The 25,278-nt window shown below is 39.6% G+C and overlaps 1 protein-coding gene across 3 annotated transcripts in view; it reads right to left on the bottom strand.

The window, feature by feature from the left end:
• The window catches only part of PIK3CG (phosphatidylinositol-4,5-bisphosphate 3-kinase catalytic subunit gamma), a 34,516-nt gene extending 10,081 nt beyond the window's left edge, over positions 1-24,435 (bottom strand). The window contains exons 1-9 of one of the 3 annotated variants that reach the window (XM_066182883.1): positions 24,331-24,435; positions 16,258-18,273; positions 12,084-12,149; positions 11,753-11,978; positions 9,401-9,504; positions 6,883-7,029; positions 5,556-5,646; positions 2,310-2,440; positions 1,609-1,720 (exon numbers count right to left, since the gene is read on the bottom strand). In XM_066182883.1, coding sequence (XP_066038980.1) covers positions 1,609-1,720; positions 2,310-2,440; positions 5,556-5,646; positions 6,883-7,029; positions 9,401-9,504; positions 11,753-11,978; positions 12,084-12,149; positions 16,258-18,261 — 2,881 coding nt within the window. In that variant the 5' untranslated portion in view covers positions 18,262-18,273; positions 24,331-24,435. Of the gene's footprint in view, positions 1-1,608; positions 1,721-2,309; positions 2,441-5,555; positions 5,647-6,882; positions 7,030-9,400; positions 9,505-11,752; positions 11,979-12,083; positions 12,150-16,257; positions 18,274-19,095; positions 19,190-23,752; positions 23,883-24,330 lie in introns of those variants that run through there. The other 2 variants (XM_066182882.1, XM_066182884.1) reach the window with 2 other exon arrangements.
• Positions 24,436-25,278: the final 843 nt, after the last annotated feature.

Genomic DNA, 25,278 nt, shown 5'->3' with positions numbered 1-25,278 from the left:
CAGAGCATCACTACACGGAAAAGGCTTGAGGATTATGTTTCAAATACCCATGGGATTATGGCACTACCCATCTCCTTGGCAAGTGTCATTGACTAGAACACACTTTCTCCTCACAGACCTTCATTAGCAATTTCTAAACCGCTCTGTGTGTTCAAAGTCTGCATTGTCACCCTTTGGATAGCTTTGAGAGAGTATAGGGCAACAGTTCCCACAAAAGGGATGAAAACCTCTCCTTTTAAGGGTCACTACATCTACAGGACTGGAGTTTGCTGCTACTCTCCACATACTTTATCACTTTCACGGGCAGTCAGGATATGGATTCGGATACAAGGGTATGGTTACTCCAAAACACAGATTTGTAGTAGTGGAGTATTTATAAAAAAAGATAAAACATCAAATTACATAAGATGATACTTAACAGCGATCTGTAGGTGGAACATCCTTAGATGTTCCAGATTTTAAGCCAGCTTTCAAGGTCCCCCAGCCTACCAAATCTGATTCTCTGCAGACCTCTCAGACTGAGATCGTTCTGGCTCCTGAGGCTCAAGACAGATCCTGTTAAATACTCTGAGGCAAACCTACTCATTACCACAACAGAACAACGCTTCTCCCTTTCCCTGTCAACTGACCTGTGCCTCATGTTCTGCCACTGGGAATTAACACCACATTATACTATATATAACTTTGAAATTAAAGCATTTCTTTGTCATTTTTTTCCTCAAGGGCTTCTGCTGAACTTTTTTACTGTAGTCTTCAATTAGCTAATTTCTGCCTTCAGGGCACTTCTTCTCTCTAGCCTTCAACTGATAAAACTTTAATATAATCAATATTAAATAACCATCCTTCCAACTATTTTCCATCTCTTATCAGAGACTAATTATGAAGTGAGAGGATCATGAAACTAAAAGTGAATTCCTTACACTAAATATAACTCCTCCATATGTACTGATTGTTCTGGGGCTCTTTCCATAGGTAAGTAAAATAAAGGCTGAAACAATGTGCAGCTACGGAAGTAACTCCAAAGCTTTATAGTACAAAAAACCTGTGTGTTTCTTCTGTTTCTTCAGGTTAGAGTTTCTAACTATCCCACCTATTTTAATAGAAAAACAAATGCACTCAATGTACACTTATTCCCTAAATTTTTTTACAACAGTACATAAAGCAATTACATTCCTCAGAAGCAAAAACAGTCTGGCAACATCCAAATTCTGACAGAATAGTGTTCCACTGAACACTATGAGGAACCACATCCACACACCAGATAGATAAACAGCTGCCTGCTTTATAATGTTTTTTTGGTGTTCAGACCTTAGATGTAGACAGTAAAATAAATGTGGTTTACATTTCTAATGACTTAGTTTGTATCAAACTGCTCCTCGGAAAATAATGGCAATATTAATGATACATATCTCCAGCCTGAATGGAGGCCAACAGGGGTGAAAATACATTTCAACATTACAGGAGAACTTGACCTTGTAAGCACCACTGACAGAACTGCTTTGTGTCTCTTCATTCATTGCTAAATGCATTATTTATTAAAATGAAACATAAATCTAGTGAAGTATAGACAGTCTGCACATCTATGAAATTCTCAAAAAAACAGCCCACCTGTTTCTGTAATCATGATGTTGTCATTGTGCCTGTCTCCTATTCCAAGTACAAAGGTTGCCACACAGTATCCAGCACAAGAATAAACAAATCTTTCCACAGCTGCCTGAAACTAAAAATAAACCTTATAGATGTTAAATGCTTCAATACTAGGCACTAAATGCAATCATTCTCAAAGTTATGTACCTTTCTGTTGAGGTGTATCTATCAACAGTTAGGCAAAGTGTCATAAAATACACCACTGCACAGCAGAGATCAAGATCACAGCCCTGCACTCCCTGTGCTGGCTCTACCCCTCAGCACAGAAAAGCATAGAGCAGCTCACACATTCTGAGGAAAAAAAAATGCCGCAGAAAGCTGTAGTAGGTCAGCGGATGTACACAAGCAAAGGAATTGTGAGCACCCAAACCTGCACCTAAATCCCCAAAAACCCACATTGCCTTTCAGTGTTCTTAGATGTCCTCTCAACCTGCTCCTTATACGTTACTTTTAACCTCCATTGATAAAGGAGTCATTTCAGAAGCATTTTGTTTCTCAGGATTTTGGCTGCCAGCTGAATGCTACAGGCTCGTTCACTGAGTGCAGGGAAAATGGATGGATTTTTCAAATTCTCACAAGTAACAAACACAAGCATAGGGGCCTGTGCTCCTAAATTAGCAGGGTGCAATTAAAAATCCTACCTAAAAATTCGAAGAACTCACCTTCTCTTCAATCATGCATCTTTCCTTCAGCCACTGGTTTAGTATTTCATCCTTAAATGCACCAGTGTTCCCAACTGTACTCTGCTGAATTTTGGCAATTGTTGTGGCATCTTTCACAATTTCAATCATTCCTAAAAAAATAAGGAAAAGGTTAGAAGTTATTAATTTTTTATCAAAGCGTATTAAAAATATTCAAAATTAAATTCTAAACTGTGTTTAAAAATCAACTGCAGATCTTCATATTTCTGTGAGCAGAAATTTATTTGACAAGGAGCAATGTTTTCTGTTCGTTCCCAGCTGAAACCAGCCAGAGTTCATAAAGAGCCTGGCATCAAAACTCCTCATCTTTTAAAACTGATGTATCTGATGATGAGTGGGGACCCACTGCATAAGGTTTTTTGCAAGGAGAGAAAATATTCCTGTCCTGATCCCAATTTACATTTTCCACAGCTTCTCTCCAACTCCACAAATACAAGGAGCTGAAGAAAAGCTTTCATTTTGCTACAGTCTAGGGATGAAAATGTTGCCAGGGCTGTGGCAGAGGAACAGAACTGACCCTCCTGCACTAAATCCATTTAAGCTTAAGTGTGCATATACACAGAAAGCTCAGAAATACCATTGCACAGTGAGGTACAGCAGTGAGATTGCTGGTAGAAAGCTCTGGTTGTCATGGCCATGTGGTCTGTCCCTAAACTGAACAGACCCTTGCCCAGGCAAACTGGCACATCACAGCAATATGGTGCTGAAACAGGGCCTTGTCCTGTTTGTGCCAGCATGGCATGTGACAGAGGGGAAGCTAGAGGGAAATGCAGAAACAGAGGCTGCAACACCACTTTGCCCTGTAACCAAGACTAGCATTTGCAGTCCAGACTGGGCATGCCTGTATGGGAGAAAGAATTGAATTTATTTGGTAATTGGAAATATTTTATTTTCTTTCTCTGGGTCAAGTTCAACAGTTCAACAGTTTTCTAGCTTCAGCTCCAGGTCAGAGATAAACAAGGAAACAAAAATACCCCTTTCTCTCCAAAGTGATTCAAAGCAGTTTCTGATGTGGTTTCAATTCGACTCTGTCTGAAACATAAATTTCTTTCTATTCACAATCCAACCCTCTTGCAATTACTGAATTATGTGCAAATTTTTATTTAACAAAGTAACAACACAGTAATCTCTTCCTGCCTTCTCTGCATGGCTGAATACCCCCTTGAAGGTATTTTCTTTAGCCTTTACCGTGGCCTGGATATGTTTGCCATAAAACTATTGTTGAAATATGACCCCCAAAGCCCATCACCAAGACCACCAAATTAACAACCTTTGCATTTTGGTCTGTGCTTCTCAAGCTGCTGTTTTTCTCCTGGGTGTGAGCTCCAGCTCCCATTCCAGCTGTTGAAAAATCTTTCCCTGCCTGTGCTCACCAATCTCCCTCTACTGGCCAACAGCTCCTTGATAGCGGGGGAGCAGCGCTGGCTCAGGAAGCGCGGCCAGGACAGCAGCTCTCAGCATGGCTGCATTCAGCTGGGAGGGAGTGCAGCAGGAAATGCACCATGCAAAGTGTTTCTGCGGCTCTGTGGTACCGAGACAGGTGACTCTTCTAAGAGCCAGCTTGAACTTCTTAATTTCAGCAGTGATGCTGCTCATTAAGTAGTGATAATTGCTTCACAGAGCCAGGAACATAAGGAAATGTTAAAGGGAGAGAGAGCAGGGTATGGCATTTTACCAGTGATACAGAGAAGAAAAAGTTCATCCTACAGAAGTCTGCTTGGCAGCAGCAGTGGAGAGGACAGATGCTTCCAAAATTACAAACTGCACTGCATACAACGTCTTTAAGAGAATGAGAATGCTCTGTGCAGGAGGAGATGCCAGCCCCAGATATAAGACACCTGTTTCCCTGTGCTCAATGCAGAGTGGGATATTGTCCTTGTGTCAATACACAGAAACTGCCCAACTTCCATGGAAATATTAAGAGGGAGGGAAGAAGCAGCCTGGAAGAAGACCACATGTGAATATTGTGAAAGAACATTTTGCATGCCACTACTCTTTGGTTCTGTTCCAAACAAGCATAAGCTCTACATCAAACTATGCCACATTGGGCATTACTAATTTAGGCTGCAGGTATTCTCAGCAAACCAAGCAGGAGTGTTAATATGATTAACTATGCCCCTACTGTGGTGCTAAAAAGATGCTAAATTCTTACATCTCTCCCATGCCTACAGGAAAATCAAATATTATTTCCTTGAGACAGAAGAATGGGGAATCAATTGAGAATTCACAAAGAATAACAGAAGTCTGTAACTCAAGTACAAAAATGCTAGAATTTCTGGTAAAATTCCTCCTTCTTCCTTCATTTTTTCAATACATTACATTGTCTTGAGATAATTTTAAACAAAATTAAATCAGATCCCAAAAAGCTCTCTCAAAAATTAGGTTTAACACCTCTAAAGGAGAGAAAACCCCCAACTTTCCTTACATTTATGGTTAGTTAGCATTTTGATGTATAATTTTCCATTTCCTTTATTATTAAAATTCTATCAATAAATATAATTCAATTTTAGAACATTTGTATTAGGAGAAAAGAAACTCTCTTATGTCACGCTACCAGGTATTTTATCAGTGAGTTTGGGTTTCCTGCATTGCTGAGATATCCTGAAATCAAAATGATTTTAAAATATTTTATGTGGCAATGAATTTTAGAGAGGAAGTACATTACAAAAGTATATTGAAGAGTTATAAAGAGTCTTAACTTTACTGGGATTTTCAACTTGATTTCTTTCACCACAAGTTCTGAAAAATGGATCATTTCTGCTGCAGGAACCAATGCCCTGTGAGAAATATTGCCTGAGTATCCTGTTAAGTAATGTTGTTGCTTTTGTGTGGTATAGAGTAGGAAGCTTTAGGTCAGGAAAAAAATATAAATGTTTTGCTCTTTATTTTATTTCTATCAACAAATTAAAATACATCTTGAATAAATCACTCACTTTCGCTGCTCTTTTGTACTAAATACTGTTATTGAAGAGAAACCTACAGCACAAGCCAAGCCACTGCACAAGAATCACAGCCAGTAAAGCTGCTGCTGCAGCTCAAGGAAGGGCAGAAACCACTGCCAAGTTGCAACTGAAGGCTGCTCACAGAAAGTGTAATGAAGTGCTATTTACCTCAGGACTACAGCACATATTAGAATACTTCTCCCATACGCATCTTCAGTAAATATGGTATTTTGAATTTCTAGTCACAGTAAGTGTCATTCCATACCTATTTTGTTCCCCGTAGAAATGCAACCATATGGCAACAAACAGAGGTCCAAGGATTCTGCTTCCCAAATGGATTCCATAATTCGAAGAATCTAGTAAAAACAAATGTATATGCTAAATTATTTCAAATTATTTGAACATTACAGATTACTCATACAAATAGCACTACCCAGACTTCTAAGATGGGGCCAAACTTACTTTGCTATTTGATTAAGAGATAAATACAGAAAGTGTGCAGCCATTCAAGATAATCAGTTAGAGAACCAGGGTTTATATTTCTTCATCTGTTCTGCGACCAGGAAATCTCTACTCTTCCATAAAGTATCAACCAATATAATGTATGATTCCTACATAAGGTGAGATTAAATGCATTAGCAAGCATGCCCGCTTTTCCCCATTAACACCTCCAAAAGCCCTAACAAACAAGTTTTCTGAAACTAGAGTAATGATACTAGCTAGCTACTGATGTTTCATTTGTTAACGTCACCCATTGCATAAATAAATGATAAAAACACTTCATCAGAGAAGCAGGCCATCTTGCACTAAGTCAGATTCTGTCTCTAGAACACCAAAATGTGAAATATGTATGGCACATGGCAGGAAAAGTCAGGGTAACAGTATGCAGTGTGTCTGGTTGGGATGAAGCTCCTTTTCTTCAGAGTAGCTTGTACTGTGCTGTGGTTTAAGGGGTGACCAAAGCAGTGCTGGGAACACACTGATGTCCCAGTGTCCCAGCTGAACAGTGCCTGCTGAGTGCCAAGGCTGCCTGCTCTCACCCTGCCTCCCTGTGACTAGATTGGGGTGCACAAGACACTGTGAGGGGACACAACCAGGCACATGACCTGAACCAACCAAAGAAATATTCCATGCTGAACAATGTCATCCTCAGCAATAAAACAGGGAGGAAGGGGTTATGTAGGTTAACCATCTTCTGTGCAGGGACTGGCTGGGAACAGGTTGACCCATGGGATGTGGTGAGTGACTGCCTTAGCACCACCAGTTTAGTTTTCTTCCTTTGTTCTTCCACTTTTCCTTTGCTTATTAAACCACCTTTAGCTCAACTCACAGGTTTTCTGGCTCTTACTCTTCCTTTCCTGTTTTCCCATCCCACCAGGGTTAACAGTAACATAACACAGTAATATAAAAATCTGTAGCATGACAAAGATGATCGACTGTTGATGTCAGCCTTGCCATACAGAGTTTTAAATACAAAAGAAAGCCTTGCATATGAACAGTAAATACAAGGTATTCACACTCTGGAAAAGTAAAATGATTTAAAAATATTTTAAAATATTCATGTTATTCTTTATAAGCTTTAGCTATCATACCTGTAAAATTAGCATGTCCTGACGGAGGTCATCTCCATGTTTGAAGATGATGCCTATGGTTTCATTTGACAGAGCTGTTGGATCTGCACATTTAAATTCAAGCCAGAGGGGCTTCTTCTTAGAGGCCATTACTTTACATTTCTCTATCTGTGAAAGACAGGTTAATTGCTTGCTAGCCATTGTATGCCAACATCAAGCCAAGAAACCCTCCTAACAGCAGCTACAGATTAGTTTACCAACTTCCACTCAGCTATACCACAAGCAACATACTGAAAGCACACATAAAGGATGGAATTCAGCTGTCACACAAAGCCTCCCTGAACCTGCACAACTTTTAACCACTGTCCATGATAAAGGAAAAAGTATATCTTGACTCTCCAAAACTGGATTTAGCTTGTAAATCTGCTTCAGACAGATTTAAAATAGGAATAGAGATTCTGACAAAACTGGAAAATACAGACCTTCACAACAGCACTTTGACAGGTGCTTTGCAAAACCAGAACCTAATCATTGTCCAATGCAATTTACCACATCATCCAACCTCCTGACTTCTAGCAACTAAATTCCAGATTGTTTGATTCAATTTCCTTAGTAAATTGTTCAAATTCATGGGAGAAATGGGATTTTTGAAACTAATTTAACGTAATCATTCATAAGAATGATAAATAGAATCCCTATTTAGTTTTATTACATTTTCAATACTGATAAATTTAGTAATGAAACTTCAGTATTTCAAATGTTTTCTCCAGTTATAATGGCTAATACAACTGGAATGTCTTGCTTTCTATTCTCGAGTTCCTGACTCATTGTTAAACATTACAATGTACAATAAAGCCATCTAAAACTAAAAAAAACTAAAAAAAAAAAAAAAGAAAAAGAAAAAGAAAAAAGTGCACATCAGTGTTTGAGAGCAGATAGAATTCATTTTATAGGAGTATTTTTAGTATATTAATGTTTCATCTACTGAAATTCTGAGCCTGTAGTTTAAAACAAAATAATTTTTACCATCCTTATTTTCAAAAAGGAGAGAAGTTTTTAAATCTTTGAACTTATTAGAAACTCTCATTTTGCTTCTGATATTTTGTTTAGACTTGTAAAATTCTAGATTTTGAAGATTATGGAAAAAAATAGTACTTGTTAGAATGAACATGAAATGAAAGCTTAGTTTGTTTTATCAAACATTTTTATTCATACAGTTTGGAAAAAGAAAAACTAACCCATCAGTTTTTGGACATAGCTACCTTCCTTTGTAAATCTATTGTTTCGTTCATCTAGGAAGGTCCTGGTAGGACTGAATAGTTCCTAAGTGAAGAAAAACTAGAAAATCCAGAGAAATTTTTTATTTTAAAACCTACTTTCTGTCAACCTGTTGATGACCTCTGTACAAAAAAACCAACCAAACAAAAAAAAAAACAAACCCAAAAACTCCCAAAACAAAACAAAAAACAAACAAACAAACAAACCCCACCAAAAACAAAACCCAAAGAGAATATACAAAATACAAACAAGAAAATAGTATTTAAGAATTCACAAATTATTTCTGAATAAGAAAAGTCAGAATTGGCTTTTGTGTTGACAGTGCTTCAGCCATGCTCACCTGGGAGGAGTTTAATTCTCTCAGCTTGAAGTCAGACTAGCTCACAGCCTGTCTCCCAAGGCACAGGTTTATTTAACAGAAACATGGCCATATCTAGGCAATGCCTCAGCATTCGGCAATTCCTTAAATTGGATGGTTTGTCTGTCCTTAGCTAAGAGAAGACTAAGGAGTTTTTTCCTTGTAGGGTCCTTCCTGCACATCAAGTGAGTCCAAGGATCTTGACTGTGCTTCTTTACCCAGTCCACACATTGCATTTCAGATGCATGATCCAGTTTCCTCTCACTGCACATCTGCTGATCTATGAATCTTTTTTTTAACTCTGAGTCAGCATACATAATTGCAATCTCACCACAAAACTGAAGGCAGCAATATAGAAAAACCCAAGTGTTTTTAAATGCATTTCTAACAAAATTGTAATGTGTTTTCTAACAAAATAAACATAGAGATCCTGAAAAATCAGAAATAGCTGAGGTAGACATTTTTGTGTTTGATGAAGGTCTGGACCCAAACCTTAGTGACAGATATGAATCAGGGTAAGACAAAGAAAGTTACTGGAAGAATGAAAACAGAATATCCAAAAGCCCCTGAATCAGATACAAGTTTTATACAGTTATTTACTTACTGAAAAGAAAGGTCAGCTACCTGATTAAATCTTGTATTCCACTAATGGAAAAAGTATAATTGCCATTTAATGATTAGAATTTCATGGATTGTTGCAATTTTTAGCACACGGTGGCATGTTATTACGTTTAGAAAAATAATAATAGCTCTGGGAACAAAAACCTACAGAGTCCATGCAATGTCATTGTATCCACACAAAAATAAGACCTTTTAACATATTAGCAAAACTTTTTACCAAGTGACACATACCTGCAAATAATTTAAAAAAAAAAAAATTCTAGAAAGTCAGAATATACTTACCACTAGTGCTCCTGCTCTTAGCCCAGGATCATATGGAACTCTAAAACTTTCTGGAAGTTTGCTGCCCTGTAATTTTTCAAGCTTTTGTCTCAGCTGTGCAATAACTGCAATTACAAGAAAGAAAACACAATGAAATCAAACACTGGAAGGCAAAAAGGTTATAGGTAATCAAACTTGTTGAGCATTATACACCTCAAAAATCCCAAACCCAAACAAACAATAGCATAAAAATAACCAAACAAACCCCTCTCCCCCCCAATAACTCCCCCCTGCCTGCCAATAGCACCTAAGTTGTAGTAACTTGGATAATGAAACAGCTCTCTATGAGGTAACTACAGATTTCCTAGACAAACATCTAGGAAAGTTACTGTTTGCAGTTTACTGTTACAGTTTACTGTTTGTTCAGTAAGTCTCCTCACTGTAATGTAATGTAATGTAATTTGAAAAACTATAAGCAAACCAACTGATGCTACAAGAGATTAGGAATAGCTGATTTTAAAACACAAGTAAAGGCACTTGCTAAAACAATTTTCCAGTTGATCTGGCTTAAGAACAAGGTGCTATGCATTTTAAGCAATCAAATGCTGCATAGACACATTCTTGGGAGACAAATCATCTAGCTCAGAGGGTGATGAAAGCAGATAATCCCATGCAAGATGTAATATTATCTTAAGAATTTATTTATTTATTATCACTTGTTATCTTCAAATGTAAGCAAAGAGACTACAGTGAAAAGTGAAAGAAACAGTTTGACAACATGTTTGCTACTGGAATAGTATGAACCTAGCAGGAAGGAATTTGCTCTTTAAAGAAAATCCACAAACATTGGAGAAACATATATACAAAAATAAGATGAGACTGCATTACAGAATGAAATGAAACATGACAAAACATTCAGACTGAAAATAAGAACAACAATGAACTTAGAAATGTCAGGACAAAAAAGAAGCAATAACCTATAGAATAAATTTTAGTATATACATTTTTAAAAATATAAGAAGTAGAGGGTGCCTGTAGAAAAAAAATATGTCCTCAATAATCTGAGAATAAATTACATTAGATATAGCATTATTAGGACACTCCACAGTTTCAGGAAGACTTATTCTGTGAAAATGTCAATTATATAAGTCATCTTTCAGTGTTCTGCTGTACATTACATCCAAATATTCTTTAACTTCAAAACCTGGTGGGTGTTAATATGATTTCTTTCTCTTGAAGCTTTTCTTCTTTGCCCACATAGCCTTCAAAGATAATGTATTATGGAATCCACTGCTCTTACAGACATGTACATCTGCAAGGTTGTATAGTTTTTTTCCAAAATATGGGATTCTGACTAAATACATTTAGGTTATAGAATATTTTAAGAAAACTTTAGGAAGTTGTTTAGAAACAGTGTTTTATGTGGGGCTTCAGTAAGTCCCTTTACTCACACTATGTGGTAACAACAGATTTTACTCTATATATTGAAGAATAAATGCATATTTCCTTCAAATCTCTTTTGAAACACCACCACAGTCACTTCTGCGTAGCCAGAGTGGAAAAGCTTTCCAATCCAAGGACTTCCTGGCCTAGAGCATACCAGGCTGAACATGCAGGAAGAGGTGGTCTCTCTACAGCTCTTAGAATTTTAATACTGTCATATGTCTTCTCACACTTACTCCCAACACCAAGCAAGTAACAGGAATGAGGATAAACAAGCTTTTAAGAAAGCTGGGGGAGGAAGGATGGGGGAAAGGCAGGCAAAACCCAGAGGTGAAGAGGCATGGCATAACCCTACTGAGGCTTCCACAGCAGTGCTTACAAGATCTGGAAGTAACAATACCACATCTGTCTCACAGAACTCCTCAAATACATGCCCTACATATTCACCCCTGACCCACCAGCTATTTCTGTGGCATAGCAGAGGCTGTGCTGGACTCCCCCCTGATCTTCCTGCCAAAAATCTTCTAGTGAGAGTTTGGAGGAAGGCTGTATTTCTCGGCAAGTGTCATTTTTAATTTCCAGCTGATATTTGTGTCTTTCTTCAGAACTAGCATTCAGGTAATGTACAAGAACTTCTCTGTTTCCCAGCTGGCACGGCATGAGGTTCAAGATAAGCCAAAGCCTGGGAAAGTACTGGGTGTCTAGAACATTGATATTCTTCCCCTTTTGGGGCAAAATGACAAACAAATCTATTACTGGTTCAATCATTATTAACTTACATTTTAAAGGAAGTAACAATGATGCCCTTTGACAACAATTTATCCACAATGAACAATTATTTCTTAATGAACAGTACAATTTGCTGCCTAGTTTTCCAAACTCAAAGAGAAAAAACAATATTAACAACAAAGAAATGCTGTTAGCAAATACCTTGAGAAGTAACATCGTATTTTTCTGCAGAAACTGATTTAATCTCCATTGTGACTTTATGCAGCAATTCAATTACTTGAACCTGCTTCATGAAATCGTGCAGCATTGCTTTTCCACAGCCCCTAAGGTAGGCTTCGAGGAGGACTGCAAACCTCTGTTGGTAGTGCATGGACTGGGCAATTTCACTTCTTAAGAACCAAAACAAGAAGTGACCAATTCTTTTGTTCTACAGGTAAAGAAAAACACTACAAATTAGCATTCATTTCTTGACAAAGGGTTTTAATAATGCCAGCAACTTTAGCATAAGTTGGCTGTATTTTGAAGTACTTACTCTCAAACCACGTTTCAGCAAAAATCTGGCTAAGGCACTGTCATGATATGGCTCGAATTTCACAGCCTGAGTAATACAAACATAGAAGACGTTGTTAACACATTTAAGATCCCACTGCTTACACTTAACCAATGACATCTAGAGAACACACTGCTGCAGGAATAGAAAATGTGTAACAAAGAAGCCTCTTAGAGGCTTCTCTGTCTGATTCAAGAAGCACACTTTGTTTGCAACAGGTTCTTTCCAGGTTTATTATTAATGTGACAATGCAAGGCATGGAGAGTCCAACCTGAACATATGCACAAAGCAACATCATTCTTGGCAAAAACCAGCAAGATCAGAAACCAGTCTGCAGTATGATTGATACTGAGAATTCCTGAAATGATTACTGACAGATGTATTTGTAATAGCTCTTTAATAAAATGTTTCAATAATAAAATACTGGTTTTGGTCAACATCCCCTACTTCAAGACTATGGCACCAGGGCACTGCTGGGTTCCCCAGAAAAAACAGGATATAGGAGCAGCTTTTCAGAGCACTTATCTGGCCTTTATTCTGTAAATGAATGACAGAATAAAAGATCAGATACACATCCTACAATAACGAAGTACAATTAAGAGGAAGACTTCACCAAAGTTTTTTTTTTACTGACTGTGAAAACAGATGCATTTTTTCTTTTTCAAAACCTCCACCCAAGCCCACAGACATTTCCAAGCTACTGCCAAAAAAAAAAAAAAGGGGGGGGGGGGGAAAGTCAACAACTATTTTCAAGTGCCAGTATTGGAATTTTTTTTTTTTTTTTGTTATTCTCTCCTCCATCCAAATAACCAAGTGAATTGATCTACCAGAAAACCATCACACTTCCCAACTCTGGGTAGTAACAGGGAACTTCTCCACTTCAACTAATTTTTTCCAGCAGCTTCCTTCATGTTGCTTGAGGAATTCAACTTATAGAAGGTTTGTATACATATTAATGGTGGAAAAAAGTATGCACTTATATCCCATGGCAACAAAAGAAAAATACGAAGCATACAGTCTATGAATCAGAGTCACAAAATCCCTGTCATGGACTGAGGGGGTTGGTGAATGGCTTCAGGTTCTGGAAATAGAGTGCCAGGAAGCAGCCTGTAGGGAGATTAAGGGAAAACAAAGGGATGCGCAGAGAGCTGGGTGCATGTAGTATGCTCAGCTTTCAGAAGCAACAAAGTATGCAAACCTCTAGCAACAGTTATTCAACAGAATATAATGGCTCTTTCAAGATCACTGCGGTCTGCAGCTTGCAAAGAAGCAACCAAGCCATCAGCAAAGGTCTGTTAAATTCATCAAACAAATCATAGTTTTATAAACTCTTACAAGTACTGTGGCACACAGTTGCATTTTTATTGTTAAAATATCAACATGATTTCTGAAACGTAAATCGTCCTGTGGGTTCAATCAAATGAAAAAAAAAATCAAGTTAACCTTCCTGAATATATCAACTGATAAAAATGTCACAAAGACACGTTCTTTCTAGCTGCTGGCTAAGAGACAGACAAGAAAGCCAAGCACAGACAAGCCCTTCTCCTGTATCACAGTTCTGCAAGACCTGTCTTGACTGTCCCTGCAGTACTGTTTTATATCCCCAAACAACATTATTTTATTTAGGATAGACAATGGGAATTCACAAATATAACAATATATAGATCCTTTTTCTTTGTGTATGAGATTATGAGGCATGAAGGGTTTTAAATAAAAATTAATTTTCACTGCAGTAAGGTGCCCAAAAGCAATAATTATCACAAAAAATCATATGTATTTTCTTACGGTTTCAAGAAAGCCTATTAGAAACCTCATTCTGGTATATACTATGATTAACGTTCACATAACCTTGAAAAACAAGTTACGACTGAAATACAGGCAAACAATTGACCATTACTTCAAAACAAAACTTCCTTATTGAACTTGCAAATATATTTTAACATTAAACATTATTAAAAATGCTTTATGACCATCCTTATTGAGCTATGTTAGAGGATTATTTTTTAAAGTCCAGCCCTTTTTTCTTCACAAAGTCAAATATCAACTTTTGCACAGCAACAATAAAAGCTGTCCATTAAAAAATGTCTGCTGGCACTTCACCAGGTCCCTGTGTGCATCTTTTCCTTGTCAATTCAGCAGAAGGCCTTTACTCACTGCCATATACATGCAGCAGAGTCATCGGTGTTTATCTTCCAAAGAATTTTGTTGCATTCTAACTATCCTATCCATGGCTTATCTACTGTACAGAGAAGAACAGACATTATAGGAAGCTCAATAGGTTGATTTATGATGTGGCTGCTAGTATTTGAAATGAACTTGTGGGGAAATAAAATGCTTGATTTCTAACTCTACAGAGGATAAAATGGGAATATCCTGTGCAGAGTGAAATAAGCCATAGAGCTTTCATAAAGGTGTGCATTTGAAAAGTGACAACCATTTGCAGAAGAGATGTGTCCACTGGAGCAGAGGAATGGCCAACATCCATTCTCAGAAAAACGTAGATTTTAAATACACTGTCATACCGAAACTTTGCTGCAGAGTGCTGACAGCTTATGTTCCATAGTTAGCTAAGAAATAAAGACAAGCAAAGCAGCAGAGAGGTAAAGCTGGAATCCAGCATGTTTTTCATTTTTAAGGATGGTAAGCTCATTATTTCTTACCACACTGCTTACCAGAAATGACACAGTGAAGTTAAGGCACTATGATTTTATGCTACAATTTTTATTTAACTGTTAGAAAGGTTTATTCTTTTTAAAACTCACCATATTTGTACTTCCTGAAAAAAAAAACAATTTCAAGAAAAAATGGAAACAACCCCAGTATTTCCCCTATTTTCTCAGGCACTTTGATAGCAACCAATCATCATCCCAAACTCCGAATTTAGATATAAAAAAAAGTGAATAAAATTGCTGAGCCACATGTAGACAGCAAAAGCTCACAAGCCAAGCATATATATAGCAGCAGCTACGTGGGAGGCCCAATGAGGTAACCGTAGCGACTCCTTTGGTTAATGCAGAAGTGCATAAATTCTGCCTAATCTTCAGACAAGCAAAGACAAGGCTAGAAAGGCTTTGTTGAAAGCACTACCAACGTGCAGCAAAATCTGAAGTCCTAGCTTCATTTTCCTGGGATTCTGGGCTCTCTCTGAACCTGCAGAAATAAAAAGCAGCTTCCCCAGCTGCGGTAGTTAATTTTTAATTTTTTTTTTTTTTAATTTGAATGTTGTCCTCTGTTTCTTTGAAGAAAGTATTTCCTGCTCTGAGGGATGACAGCCTTTCCATGCAAAACAGAGCCCTGTCAAGTGTAGGAGGCCTGCAGACCCACCTGGCTCCAGGACTGTGCTTACCAGGAAGAACACAAGGTTACGCCTTCCCTCAGACACCAGAGGAGACTTTGCCACTACCAGCTGATGGTATCGTGTTGAGAGAAAAGCAACCAAGTTACTGATACAAACCTTTCCAATGTTTGATCTGGCAGATGTGCACACAAAGTGCTTCAAATCGATACAGCAGTGATCCCTGGCCATCAGAACCACAATTTTGTACCCAAGTTCCCAGAATGACTTAATCTTTACCTACTTTCCGAATTTTGGTGTGGGGTGAGTTTCTAAATAAATTTGCTTCCCTTAACAGCACATGACTGAAGTTTCTGCAATATACTGTGTAATTACACTGGTGTTCTTGACCTAAAACCCAATCCCAGATTTTTCTTCAGGCCTTGACCATGTCAACATCTGCACTTTCTTTCTTTCTATCTATACTCCTTCTAAACTATCAGTAAAGTCAGCCAACAGCTCTTCAGTGCTGTGTGATTCAAACCCAATATGAACAGGATTACAGACAGCAGAGTTAGAATTTATTCCCATCATGTCTGTGCTGGCATTCACAATTTCCAGAAAAACTTACTTCTGTAAACACAAGATGCAAATTACAAGACACAAGGCAATGGTACCACAAAAGCATCAACAAAGGCAAAAGACAAAAAGTAGAAAAGTGTATTTTTCATTAATCTGGTTACTACTACTGCCTTGACTAAACATTGAAGACTTCAAAACTAGGGAATACTAACAAGACCTACTAAAAGAGGAAATGCAAATCATGGGGTAATGCAAATGTATTCCTGGAAGGCAGAGCTCAGGAATGCAAACAGACCTTACCTGCACAAGCTGTAAAAGATAATGAAGAACATCATCATCTTCTAAACTTTCCAGTTTTTGAACTGCCATTGCTCGGACATTTTCGTCTGAAAAGTTACAGTCCAGAAGTTGCATTGTGAGTCCAACATCTAAAGTGCTCTGATCCCAAACCTCTTTTTTAGCAAGCAACTGGTACGTTTTGGCCACTATTTCTTGTTGTCCCCATTTCACAGAGCTAAGCAGCTTAGGATATGCCTTGGGGTGCTTTATGCTCTCGTATCTAAAGTGCCACAACAGTTCTTTGTCCTCAGGAGAAAGTGGATTAAGTGGGTCAGTTGCTATGATCTCTTCAAGTTGCTTGCGAAGCTGGTTGGGCATTTCAGCTCGGGTCCTGTCCCCCTGGGGGTCTGATGATATCCTGTGCTTGGGCAAGGCAATTGGGTGACAATATTTGTCCAGCACAATAGAGATAGCCATTGAGTTTTCTTTATCTGGGTTAGTTGCTGATGTGAGTTTGTCTGCATTTATACTTCCTTGTTCTTCCCCCTTACCTGGAATTTTCCACATGTGGAGAACATACTCCCCACTTCGTAGCAAGAAACGGTGATCTATCAACAAAAGATTTACATAATAGAGAAGCTGAGTTTTGCATTTTGCATCAGAGTTGGAGGATTCATGTGACTGAAGGTTTGTCTTTGCAGATGGTCCCTGTGCTTTGCCACAGTATATCTGAAGATTCAGAAGTGCTCCTTTAGGCAAATCCTTGATTTTGATATCAAACTCCAACCAAATATTCCACAGAACCTCCTCAGTAAAAGGCTTTGATGAAGTTCTTCTCTGTGAAAGAAGCTGCTGCCCATGTTGAATGTTAGCCTCTACAAAGACAGTAAGATCAGTATTTCTTGGTAAAACTGGGATATCGATGCCAATTATTTTCACTCTAAATTTCCTGTTACAATCCCACAAAGAAATAGTGAAGACTCTCTCATGATCTTTTCCATCTATTGTCAATTGCTCATGATACCCTGTAACTCCTGTACAGTCATCCACCAAGGGCCATTCTTCCTTCTGAACCTCATCTTCATTTGGGTCTGGGGGATTGTCAAGGACAAGGTGGATTTCTTCCCCATTCTTAAGGCACTGTCTTATCCAGTGAAAATCTTTGATTGGTGTCTCTCCAGTAATGTACTCATCTCTGCCACAAACTCTGAGAACAAAATCCAGTTCACTATGATCTTCAGGAATGTCCATCAAAGACTTTTTCTTTGCCATTTTTGTGAAAAAGCTGTGGAGAATCATATCTGGAGTTTCATCTATGGACACTTTAATTTTCTGACTAGTTGTTCCTCTATGTATGATTATGAAAATGTTATTATTAGTGATCTTTTTAAATAAATATTCTGGGAGTGGCTTAGATGTAGTCCATGGGTGCATTGCATATAATTTAGGATCTCTGCAAGCTACTTCTATCATTCGTGGAGTGACTAATCTGCGCCGGGTAAATTCCAGTTCATCATCATGCACATTGCTTACATCAGTGACATCATAACCAATTAAATCGTTAAGCTGCCGCTGAAATTCCTGAACTTCTTCTGATGGTTTTTGTTTCTGGACAACATAGATCTTGCCTACCTTTTTCTGTAACACCTTCCAGTACAGTATGCAGTCCAATGTCTGTAATACTTGATGTTTATCATAAATTTCATACCATTGCCCTTTCTTCTGGTACTGTAGAATAAACTGATCTGGGGTGAATGCATGGTAGAAGTCTGTGGTTTGACTCATCTCCACTGCACGCATCCAAATCTGCGCCTTCATTTGCTCAACCGTACAGTTGCCAGCTACTTCGAGTAACAGAATTTCTGGTGCTTTAGTATGTTTATTGCTTGTAGGTAAAATGAACTCAATGGATATCAGTTCCATTGATGAAAAACTACTCGAGGTACAATGAGGTTTCATTCTTCTTCTCCTTCGTTTGTTTTCTTCTCTCATAACAACAGGCTGCTCATGATCCTCCAACTCCATGCCAGAAGAAATCTAGCAAAATATACAATTACTTGATTACTTTCTCATTTACATTTATCTTTACTCTTCCTTTTTAACTTTTCATATACAGTTTTTACATTTCCACTTCCCCTAATTTCTGGTCACAAATTGATTTACATAAACCACTTCAGATGTAATCTATTCATTTCAATACCAAATAAATAAAAAAAAAAAACCTCCAACCAACTCTCCAGTGATTAAGTAATTAAACAGAGGTTTTAAACATCCTGCCCAGATTTTACTGAGGATAAGCAGTTTGAATATGCAACCTCCATATTGATTAGTTCTTGCTTCTTTTTGATCAAGCACTGATTCTTCTGCTGCCTCCTCTGTTTGGATGCTGCTGATGTTAACATAAGCGGGTTTTCACAGAAATCAAAAGACACACTCCTGCATATGAATAGAATGCAGTCCCACTGAGCTCCAGGAATGGCAGAAAGTAACAAAACAAGCAATTTATTTACAGTCTGGACATGAGCCTGTTCCAAATTTTCTTCTGCCTCTCTTTTTAGTGATGAGGAAACAGGACTTCAACCTAAAAAAAGCCCTTAAGATGCAAAAGTCAGGGACTATTTCTGAAGAGATATTTAATGTGCATCTAAATTCAAGGTGAATGTCCTTAGATGTGCCTCTTTTAAATAAATTAACTCACCAGACTGATAATATCCATCCGTTTTCAAAATACACACTACCAATATGAACCATTAGATTGTTACAGAAGAAAAATCTCCCAAGCTGATGCTGATTTATTACCCTATACATCAAATCACATCTAAAACACCAGTAAAACAATATTAAACATGAGTAGCCTACCTTATCAGCATTCAGTAAACAAAAAATATTGTTGCTCAATTAATCTCCATTGACCAATATTAAAGTGGAAATTATTCAGTGCTGATCGAGTGCACTCGCACAAGCCAAGTTACAGCAACATACTGAACTTCTTTTCCAAGCAACATTTTCTACACATAAAATCTTTAACGGCCGGAGGAAAGTAAAGCCAGTGCAATGATTCCTTAGCAGATAATAAAAGAAGCAGATAAAAATATAAAAGATTAAACAACGTAGCACACTAACTAAAATTCTTCTTTTGAGTTCCAGAAAACAGCAACTGTGGACACATCACCTCTATAATTGATAAAGCACAAGGAAATATTACCTGCTTATAAAACAAAGGCTGAATTTCTGGAGATGATTCATTTGTTTAATTTTTGTAGTTCCTATTTTTTTAAGGGAAGATCATTCACACAAAAAATTTCTTTCTTTAAACTGTTCTGCTTTTCTTGCTTGCTCTCATATCCAGATGCAAAGGAAGTGCTGCACTTACCAGGAAGGAAGTTTTAACCAAGTTGATTATACATATGATTGCTCATTTTAAAAGAAGTCAGAATGCTTTTCCTGTTACAACAGTAAAAATACACCAACAGTACATCAATTTAACACACACGTATAGAAGACATGTTTAGAGCCTTTTAAAAATAGCAAAGAATAATCTGGGCAATAAATTTAATGAATTCAAATAAGGTATTTAAACCAAATATATTTTTGAGAGATTACCTCACAATATATTTAAATACAAATAGTAGATAAAAGACGACTAACTATGCAATGTTTCATTATTTTTATACGCATGGTGATAGCCATTTGAGGACTCCCAACTTAAATTCACCAGAGATTTTTAATCCAGTCTCCACACAGGCATCTCATAGAGATTGTATATGCCAAGGATCTTGGATGGTAACCTCAGCAGCAGAACTTCTGGGCAGCCTTACCCCAAATATCTTAAACTCATTCATTTATTCAAACACCCTGTGTCACACTTTGGGACACGAAAGAATAAAGCAGGCAGCAAGAAGGTCAGTAGGAAAGTTCTATATTTAATTTTCTGACTCCATCTATATATACAATCCTTTCAGAAGGCACAAGATTGGCTACATAGGTTGCCACCTCTTTGACTTCGTTGGTGAAGACCACTATCAGTCGCCTTTCTCTTCTCAGAGAAGAAATATGTAAACAAAGAGATAAATTCTAAAAATATACATTGTTCTCTAAAAGCTGTGTGAGAACAAAATGCAAACACTGAAAAGCACAAAAGTTAGGGCAACAACCCAGTGAAATCCATTAGAAATGGTGACTTTAGATTCAGGAAGAAATTAAACCATAGACTTTCAAACCTAATTCTTGTGGTTAACTACAACCTGAGGTGCTATTCTTTTACTAAAAAAAATGATCTCCACAGGAAAAAAAAAACAAAACATTAGGGAAAACATGTACAAAACAGAAAGAAAAGACAGAAAACCCTCTAATTTCATCCTTTTTCCTTATAATTTTTCCAGTGAAATACTGATCTTTTGAAGCGCAACAAGGAGTACAAATCCTACAGTGGTAGGTATCATGCAAAAATGATGACTCTTGAAAAGGAGGTAAAAAAGGTGAAGTGCCTTGTGTTTAACATACGCATGCTTCCTATTCATTAGACACATTTTTTATAAAATGTGAAAAATAACCCCTTCCTCTGTATTGGAAAAAAAATCTGACAGTCTTTTACCTGCCTCCAACATACCAAGATTGATTAACATTCTGCCAAGATTAAAAAGCAGAAAATACCCTCCACCACTGACACAGCTCTTCTCTTTCTGAGCATCACTCTGCTTGTCAGCTAAGATATTTTCTTTTTAGAGGTTATTTTTCTCAGGAAGTCAGTTTGGGGGAAACACATTCTGTCCCAGATCCCTCTATCTTTTAAAGCCAGTATTTGAATTATCTCAAGATAGTGGTGAAGTTACCCTGAACATTTTGTTGCTGACATGAAATTTACCCATCTTGGCCAAGAAATTTCCAAAACTCATCCTCCACCCACCTGCAGCCTGTCAGCATGCATCAGCCACAGCCTTTGTGGCATCTCAGCACTACACATCACATTCCTCTCTCATCTCAATTCTTATATACAATGTAGTAATGTATTTCTCTACATTTAGATATAAGAAACTAGCATTAAGGGTTTTTTTATTCCAAAAGGCTATATCGATTTTTTGCAGAGTCCTTCCTCTATAAGTCATTGTGCTGCCCCACTAAGTAAACCTGGAGTCATTTCAGTTTCATTGGGTTCTGCAGATCTGGGAAAGCTTCTTGGTTTAAAATGTCCTCAGCCCGCTCCCACGAATCATGCACCTAAGGCTCAATTCTTCAAACACATACACATACAAACAGCTCTTCTACCACTACTCATAGATCAAGACCATTAAGACAAGCAAAGACAGCATCTCTCCCTAATGCAGCAGAGTACAGAGTACCTGTACATTTCTCAGGGAATGCAATTGTTTTACACTCTCATCCACTTATAAAGGCAGGTGGAGCAACACTTTCTCAGGTTCAGACATTCCCCCACAAACCGCATCAATACAACACAAAATGTGTGGCACTTCTGTAGCTGCCTTGCCCATACAAGGCTGTCTTTTCTCCTGCATTCATTTGGGCTGTGACCAGCCATGTAAAATCCAGCCCAATCCAATCTCCATCTCCAGTTCTGCACTGACCCCTTTTCCCCAGCTTCAGAAGGCAGTTCTTGGAGCGACACTTGTCTCTCATGCCTCTGCAATGACCCATTCTTATGGTGACACCAAGTATCCACTTCCTGCCAATCCATGTGTTGGTAAAACCATTATTTCCTCATGCCCATGAATCATAAAACTTTCATGTTTATAATGAAAAATCATTTCATGTTAAGTTCCTTTGTCATGCCTATGCTTTATTTACAGTATTGACATTTCAATAGCTCTACTGCACCAACACCCCAAAAACAGGAAAAAAAAAATCACTCTGTCTTATTTCTAATTCTAATGAGCCTCATCAACCCTGAATATCCCTGTATTACAAGAATTGTCCTACATCGGTCCAAAAATCCTGATGGAGTCCAATGGAGAAGGAAAAGATGGGCCTGTAAAAAGTAACTAAGACAAGCAACCAGCCTTGCCTTTGTCTCCAGTTGTGTTCCTATCTCATCACTCAGGTCAGCAATCTGACCATAACAAAACCAGCAAAAAATTTGGTAAATTTTCAGCTGGATCAGTTCCTTTATTTGACTCAACACTCTCAGGAGTGGCTGGGCAGTGAGGAAAGAGAAGGAAAGGGAATGGAGCCAGCACAGTTAAGCATAACTGAGACTGAAACATGATTCACAGCAGGATTAGGAGATACACTAATGAGTAAAGTCATTAAATTATTTGAAAAAAACTGGCTGAAAGGTGCATTAAAAAGACAATGTGGTATGACTTATTTGGCTACAAAAAATTTAGGATAGCTGTCAATCTTGACTGCTCTGTTAAGACTATGTTAGAATTCTACCAGTTACTGTCACGCTTATTCCATATTAACTCCTGCTTCTGTTTTAATCCATCATGTGAAAACCTTATTTAAAATTATTTTTTTCACTTTAGTGTGAACTCCTTCCCAGACAACTTAACTTTCAAGAAAATAAGCACTCTCTACCAGAGTAAGAACTGCCTTGTGCATGCATTATGTAAATAGAACACTAAAGTTCACATCCACAGTTTTAGACAAACTTCACTTGAAAAATAAATTTAAAAAACCAGAACCACCATGACAAGACTCGAAGTTTTCCAAGCAGCATACTACATCTAATTGCTCGCACTGTGGTGTAGCAGGAGATGACGCTGCACTTGCTGGACAGGAGTACATCTTCCCTTCACCTGCAGTGAGCCAGTGCTGAACTTCCCAGATAAGATACAGCACTAATATTTCAAGCATGAACACAACAACAAAATACCAAAAACTTGGCTCAGTTTCTTTGTCCTATCCTCTAGCAACTACTAGCTCTCATGGGAAATAAATCAGTGCAGGTTCTCATTAGCAAGTAAACTTCACAGGTAATGCAGTGACATTCCTCACCAAAAGTATATGAACCAGCAGATACAGCTTGGTCGGGAGTTTGGGGAGTCAATCAGGCTGCTATTACAACTGTAGCATTTTCAGGATGCCCTGCCTTCACCTCCTTTAGTTTCTATATGAGTTGTCTATTTGGGGCTCCTGGAACAAACAATAACTTCTAGCTGGTTCTGAAAATTTAGGTAAGAATTTCGGCAAAGTTTTAGTTAACTGGGGTTGCACAAGTGATCTAGTAGTAATCTCGAAGTAATCCACCTTGGAACCAACACTTCGCAGAGTTTTAAAAACCAGTTATTGCTACTATTGTTCCTGCCGGGACACACTCGCTATTTAGACACTGCCTGTCCTGTCAACTTAAGCCCGGTTTTCCTGAAACCAATTCCTGACTGTGTGATCTAATCTACACCAGCAACCAACTCCCGAACGCCCTCAGCTATTATTTCAGAGGGACTGTGGTGTGGAAAGGTTTCATGGTCTACATGTATCAGATAGACACAAGAAATTTCTTGGACAAGGAAACAGTTACTTATTGTTTAAAAGCCGCGTTGTAGTAGAGCTGACTCACTGATCTTAAGACTCGAGAGAACTGTCTACTCTGATCCTTTACTTCGCATTGTTCCATTCAACGTTCCAACAGCTTCCTCAGCGGGTCTGGCATCAAACTCCTTAACTGCTGTTCGGGCCATGACGTGAGGCGGGACCAAGGCCGCGAGGGACCGGGCAGCACGGGGGGCTCAGCAGTGCCGGCTGCGGCGGGGACCGCAGGGCGACCCCGGCCAGCCGCACACCCCTGCGGGAAGGGGCTCCGCGCACGGGAGACGGCGGGAGCAGCGGGCCGGGGCCGGGGCTGCCTCCCTCCTTCCTTCCCTCCCTCCTTCCCTCCCGCCCCCGGCCCACCGCCCGGGCCCAGAGATGGCGGCCGGCGCCGCCCGCGGGCGGGAGAAGCGCGCCCGCCCCGCCGGGGCTGCCGGGGCCGCCGGGGCCAGGGGCGCCCTGCGGCGGGCGCGGGGCCGGGGCGGGTCCGCCCGCGGCCGGCGCGGGGAGCGGAGCCGCGCCACCACCTGCGAGCCCGGGCCTCGGGCAGCGCCGGCCCCGGGCGGGATCCGCCGCGACCCCCGCTGCCCCCGGCACGGAGCTACTCACCGCAGCGGCGGCCCCGGCCCCGGCCCCGGCCCCGGCCCCGGCCCCGGACAGGTGTTTCCCTCAGCAGGAAGCGGCCGGGGGCCGGCGGGGAGGCTCCATAGCCGGCGGCAGAGGCAGCTCCGAAGCCGCCGCCAATCACACGCCGGGCAAAAAGGGAACCGGCTGCGGGGCCTCCCCGCCCCGCCCGGCCCCGGCCTCGGGCACCCGGCCCCGGCCCCGGCCCGGCCGCATCAGCCGGAGCGCGCACAGACCCTCTGGTGGGGTGAAAGCACTACAGCCGCGGTGAGGCTTAGTCGCCAGCACAAGGTACGCAGGACGTGTCCTGGTGTCAGCACAGGCAGCAAAACCTTCCTGGGCGCAGCTTGCTGAGGTGTTCCTTGCCCAGGGCCCCACAGCCGGCTTGCCCATGACACTCCAGAAACGACCCCCGCCTGCCCGGCCAGCCCTGACAGCTTGACAGCTCCTTCAGCCCCACACCTCAGGGCAGGGGAAAATTAGTTTGTCTAAACTGCTCTTAAAAACCCCTGGAGATGGCAACCTACTCCAGCGTTGTGGTCTTCTGCTTCGGAAAGATTTTCATGCTGTCTGATTAAATGTCTTCTCCTACAGACTGAGCATGTTGCTTGTCTTATTCCTCTTATTGAGTTTGGTGGTTTTATTCCTCCCTCCCCTCCAGTTACTTTCTTGTTTGAATTTGCTGCGTTAACTGTTTTTCTACTATTTTTCCGTCTTCATCAGGAGGGCAGTCCTGCATCTCCCTTTTTAAGTCACGTTCCTTAGAACTCCTGTGATTCCAGTAGCTCGCCTCCAGATTCTTGCCAATTGGGCCACATTGTTTTTGGAAAGCACTGCTCAAAACTGGACATAGTAGTATTCCAGCTAAGGCTTTGCCAAGGCTGCCCACAGCAGGAGGATTAATTCATCAGTCTTATGGTGCCAGACTCCAAC

This window comes from Chamaea fasciata, unplaced genomic scaffold, assembly GCF_029207755.1.
Source record: "Chamaea fasciata isolate MVZ Bird 193981 ecotype frontalis unplaced genomic scaffold, bChaFas1.0.hap1 SCAF_5, whole genome shotgun sequence".
Lineage (NCBI taxonomy): Eukaryota > Metazoa > Chordata > Aves > Passeriformes > Sylviidae > Chamaea > Chamaea fasciata.
The sequence above is the reverse complement of the archived record's forward strand: the minus strand, read 5'-3'. Positions and strand labels throughout refer to the sequence as shown.